Here is a 5,763-nt window from a genome sequence, read left to right as displayed (position 1 = left end):
AACAGAAATTACACATATTTTTACACGCATTGCAGTAGGAGAGGATTATCTGGGGGTATCACTGATGTTCATTATTATTTTAAATTTATGGCAGTTTTTAGATTTACCACTGAATACTGATAGTTGTTATTATGTTAAGAAGTGCATTATGTCCCAGTGTTACAAAGTTGTTAATAACACACTTATGACTGTTTTAATATAACTGGTTTCCTCTGTAATCTTGCATTTTACTTTTTGCATTATTTGTAAAGCACTGCTCTGAAAAAGTTTCAATATTTCACCACACTACAAAATATCCACAGCACAAAACTCCTGACTGTATATCTATTTGCAAGAATCTGTGCTTAACCTCAGATGAGGTCAATATCACAATGTCTACAATCTAGGAACGGAAAAAGTAAACTATTTATTCATCAAAAGTACATACTGTATACAGTCACCTAAGTAGTTTATACCCACAAAGTAGAAGAAACTTGACTGACAAGACTTTCCATTTAACCTTACAATATATAATTGAATAACACACAGAATACTTTCTTTGAAAACAGGAAAAAGTAGGTGGCTATTAATGAAAATATTGTTATAATTTTTTTCCTCTTGAAGAAAAATGTCTGTAAACCATACTGAAAGTCCACATTTTAGTGAATTTTGGCTTACAGTAGATAGTAAATAGGCGTAACCTCATGGTATGCACGAGTAAAAAAGGGTCCCTGTTATTACTCCAACAACTGAAGAATCCTTTCTTCAACAGGTAGATGATATTAATGCTGCCATACTACAGTTGAGGAATTAGGGATTAAAAAACTGTTCACTAATAAAACTTCTCAAAAGACAACAACTAGTAAGCTATGGAGATGCGATATAAAGTCCACCACTAACACAGAGTTTTGTGGAACTTTGAGAATCTCATGAAGGTTACAAACCTTTTTCCCAGGTGGGATTCCAGTCAGACAGCAGGCAAAGCAAGGCAGGTTCTGGCACTGATTCCACTGTTTTACTTCTAAATGATGATTTTCCATATAACATACTATAATCACACAATGAATGATCTCCCTCTAGTTACCCACTTTTAAATTCTAAGTCAAATATTTTATTAATGGGTCCCACATAATGTGAAGGTACTTAGAAGAAAGAGGGACGTAATATGGTAGCAAAATAAATGATGTCCTTTTCAGTTGCCACTGATGTCTCATTTGCATACCAGCCTTTGGTATCAAGGGTGAGATAAGCACATAAATTAGGAATTTTTTTTTTTTGGTAGTGCTGGGGATTAAATCTAGGGCCTTGCATGTAAAGCAAGCACTCTGCCTCTAAGCTACATTCCCAGCCTCTTAGGACAAGAGCAGCCCAAACACCTAGGACATAAGGTCATCATACATATGGGGGAAGAGGAACAGAAATGAGGTGGTCTCTATTTTACACATCCAAAACTGGGCATAAAAGGATGAAAATGGCTGATTTTCTTTTACACTGTGTTGGAGGATCACTGTACGGGGAGTATAATAAACTACCCTGAACCAGAAGTAGTGTCTAGTTACCCTCCCTCTGGTATTAGATGCAGTGGGAAAACACTGCTGACCCTTTTCTTCTTCTGTCTAAGGAAACTCTTTCCCCTCTTGCTAGCATTTATGTAGCAGCAATCTGCTCCTCAACTCCTCTGTCCCTCTAGCCCTCCATATTCACATGGAAATACCACTTGGACACCGAGTATCTTTTCTTTTCTTTTTATTTTTTGTGGTACTGGGGATTGAGCCCATAGTCTTTGAAGTGCGCTGTATCTCCACCCCTTTTTCTTTTATATTTTGAGACACAATCTCACCAAGCTTCTTCCTCTGGGCTTAAATTTAGGATTCTCTTGCTTCAGCTTTCCAGAATGCTGGTATTACAGATGTGCACCACGATACCTAGCACATCCAGAGTATCTCAAATGGTTGTTTGTAGCAAAATTACTCACCCACCGATTCCAATGACAAATGCTTTCATAATTTGCTTTGAAAATCACGTCTTCCTAGTATTTCCTAGAATTTAAAAAAATGAACATGTATCATTTGGCTATCTAGGGAGGTAAGAAAGTAACCTTGAATTAGCAGCAGTAGTAAAGTGAGGACGATGACAGGCAGTGGCTTGGCTACCCCAGCCCACATTTCCTACAGGTGGGAGAGCTTCAGGCCTCCTGGCTTCTGGCTGACAGATTATTGCGCAGTGACCACAGCTGATTGGTGCTCAGCGCCTGTCAAACAACAAGGAGAGAACTGACACCTTTGGGTCTCTGTTTCCAGGCACAGCAGGGTCTAGGGTTTCAGAAGCTTTCTGGTCAGGACCCTCTCACCTGTAGATTTAGTCACCAGGTGACAGTTTTCCCAGAGGGAGGGAGGCCTCAGAGATAGTTTCTTTTCTCCCCTCCAGAAAGAGGAAGCACATCACTGCTAGCTGGAGGGAAACATAAGCCAATGTCCTTTTATAGCACTGTTTCCTAACTTTACAGCCTAGGTCTACGGGCTGGTCAGGCAAATTGTTTTGGAAACGGACCAGCTAGTAAATATTTGAGGCTATTTGGGCTAATGAGTCAAATCTGCGTTATTACATTGGGACTTACACAACAAAGGAAACAGCAAGTTTTCAGAAAAATTTTTATGACACTTAAGATAATCATAATTGAGTGCTTTCACTTGGGCGGGTAATACAAGACTGCTCATGACGGGAATGGAATTTCTCTTTAATTGGAACATTTCCTTTACCTCGTTTCTAAGCTAACATTCTCTTGTGAAACTGCCAGGGTCAGGCAGGTAGGTAGGTGGCCAGACTTAAGCCACAGGCTGTTTTGTCGACCCTTGGTCTAGAGGTTGCAGGGCATTTCATCCTGGCCGCTCGGCTTCACTGAAGTGTCCCTTGGACTTATCAGCTTACCCAGAACACGGAATCCTAAATTCAAGCCCAGCCTGAGAAACTTGGTATGCAGCTGAGGTTTTCATTAGCAGCCTGTGGGAAACAACATTTCAAGAGTGACTGTGATCAAAGCAAACCAGCAGGAGTTGGATATTTGAGTTTCACCTGGAGTTGCACTGTTGATTATGTACCTCCATGGAAATGTGGATCAAGGGAACAACTGCATTCAATGAATACTGTAAAATAAGTGTTTATGTATTTTTTTCTGCTTTTGAATTTTATTTTGTTTTGCTTTTGACAGTCCCTTTTTGGGTAGGGATCGCCTGCCCTTTATCTTGAGATGGCATCTATTTTCCACTTTGTAGTGATAAATAAGCTTTCTCTCATGAAATCCTGTCATCACTAGATGGTAGTAGATTGGTGCCCTCACTTAGCAAATTTTAAAAAACTGAAAAATTTTATCATTCCTTGTTCCCATATCACTTAATTTTGGATAGTTTGTTGGAGCAAAAACTCAAACGCTCAGAAAAATATAGCCTTGGTCCACTTGGGCCACCCTTTTTTTTTGCAGAGGTGGAAACTGACCCCGATTGGATGACAAGCTCAGGGTCAGACAGCTAGTGACTGGAAAAGCCAGGAATGAACTAAATCAACGAAGTTAGCATCCTTTCCATCATTCCAAGCTGCTACAAACACCTTATTACCAAGAGCATAGAAAAGGCTCTGCACATGCACTAGCTTAACTGCAAGCTTGGATGTATAATTGATGCCATTCCTATTGATACATTATTGATGGGGCATTGTATCTGCTGTGTACACCGAATGGAAAGTACTACCAGTTCCCCGTCCTAACTGTGACATCTGTGCACACACGAGGAGGATGCAGCAGTTTCCCAGCATGCAAATAACGAGTGAGTGCACTTGCAGCTCTGCTGTGGCAGTGTAAGGGAGACATTCTTGGAAACTCTAGCAATTTAGAAACCAGGAGTGAGAGGAGTCAAGAATCTACTTAAAAAATTCTTGGGGCAAGAAGGGGAGTGGCCTGGCATGGTGGCGCTGGCCTGCAATCCCAGCACTTGGCAGGCTGAGGCAGGAGGATCTTGGGACTTCAAGGCCAGCCTGGGCTACAAAGTGAGTTCAAGTCCAGCCTGAACTGCATCGCGAGGCCCTATCTCAAAAAGACCACCCCCGCAAAAAAAAAAAAGGGGTGTAAACTATAGCAAAACCAGGTTTTTAACAAAGCAGGTACCCCCTAGTTCCAGGCCTGTCCAGTGAAGTCAGGCATCTGCTTAGGGATGAGCAGATGACAAAGTAAGAATGGGGAACTGGGTTGGGCAGAGAAAACGCAGGAAACTGGGCTGAGTGGTGAGGGTACGGAAGAGTGGGCCTATAACTCCCTGAAACCATCTATTTCAAAAACAGTGAGGGGTTCATAGCGCCGCCTCAACAGAACTCCAAGTTCAGGCCTGGCCTGAACTCCTCCACATCACATTTTGCTCCTTCTTTAAAAACTATTTAAAAACCAAATTTAAAGTTTGCAATCAGGGTGCTCTTGATTGTACTAGGACAACGTGCCACCTCCAATCTCAGAGAACATTTATGTAGTTTATTTTCCCACAGCAGTGAGTATTTGCATGGGGGGGGGGCGGGCAAACTGGGAAAAACAACAGCAAACCCAAAATGAGTCATTTCAATATGTTCATACTTCTGTTTTTTCACTAGGTACCACGTTGACTCTTTTTTCTATAATTGGTAACTTTACGTTTAATCCAATTCACTACTATCTCTTGGATTTTTAACCACAAAATTATTCCACAGGGCATGTAGTAAGTCAGCCCTTTGTAAGGAAAATAATAATTCCTTAACAGAGCAATAGTCTGAAAGATGACAAGTGCGAACAAAACGTGCCTTCCAGATGTGTTTGAAGGGCGGTGTGCTCTTTTAAAAAGAGTGAAACGTTTTCAGGACTTCTCACTCATTTTAGTCAACAGATATTTTCCACTATTCTTTCACCAAACAAGGCAGTTTCTCCTACTTGTTTAAACTTTGCTCACTTTTAGTAAACATGGAAATAGTCCAATGATGGAGTTTCTACAAACGTAATCCATGCCCTTTCCCAGTTAGAATTTCTTTTTAGCAGAAAATCTGAAGCTTCGTTCTATGCAGGCTCTTACATAACAGTTTTTCCCCCCAAATATTCATTAGCTGTATAACACTGACTCTGCCATTCGAACTGCCCTTCAGTGTCCCCGTACACTCGATCTGCTAGGTCAGAGTCGGACGAGATTTTTTTTACAAAGTGCCACACAGGAAAAGCTCCCGGCTTTGCGGGTATGTAGCACGGTGGAAGCGAGAGGGCGGCCGCAGACAGCCCATAGGTCGACCGGCATGGCCGTGCAATCCCAACTTCACACAATTTTCACGTGCCACAGAATAGTACTTCTTAAAAATAATTTGTCATTGGTTTCCTTCTCAGACACCAAAAAGCTCAAGAAGCATTGGACGAGGCCGCAGAGGAGCCGCAGTCCGCAGTCCGTCCGCCCCGCCGAGGGTTTGCAGCCGGGCGCCGAAGCCTCTCACGCCGCGGCCCCGAGTCGCACCGCGTCTCAGACGCACCGAGGGCGAGGACCCCGGACACCTGCGGCCGCACCGCGGCGACGCGGGCCGGCGGGGACTCACCTGGCGCCGGGTGCAGGCCTCCTCCTCACCGGCCGTAGGGCCCCGGCCGCACCTTCCCCCGCACCGTGCGGACCTTAGAGAACCAGGCGCCGGCGGCCTCGGGGAAAATCCTTCCCAGGCCGCCGCACACTGCGCCCGCGACGGCCCCGACTCGGGGCGGGGCGGGGCGCCGCTCAGGGCTTCGCGTGCCCGCGCACG

General features: G+C 43.7%; 1 protein-coding gene across 9 annotated transcripts in view; it reads right to left on the bottom strand.

Moving 5' to 3' along the window:
* The window catches only part of Nmrk1 (nicotinamide riboside kinase 1), a 52,629-nt gene extending 46,866 nt beyond the window's left edge, over positions 1–5,763 (bottom strand). For 3 of the 9 annotated variants that reach the window (XM_013506538.1, XM_005408317.2, XM_005408320.2), the window contains exons 1-2: positions 5,566–5,763; positions 1,955–2,018 (exon numbers count right to left, since the gene is read on the bottom strand). Coding sequence is in view for 5 of the 9 variants with exons in the window: in XM_005408317.2 (XP_005408374.1) it covers positions 1,955–1,983 (29 nt within the window). In the remaining 4 variants the exon portion in view is untranslated. The other 6 variants (XM_013506539.1, XM_013506537.1, XM_013506536.1 and 3 more) reach the window with 5 other exon arrangements.

Source organism: Chinchilla lanigera, unplaced genomic scaffold (genome assembly GCF_000276665.1).
Source record: "Chinchilla lanigera isolate Chin_1 unplaced genomic scaffold, ChiLan1.0 scaffold00111, whole genome shotgun sequence".
Taxonomy (NCBI): Eukaryota; Metazoa; Chordata; class Mammalia; order Rodentia; family Chinchillidae; genus Chinchilla; species Chinchilla lanigera.
The sequence above is the reverse complement of the archived record's forward strand: the minus strand, read 5'-3'. Positions and strand labels throughout refer to the sequence as shown.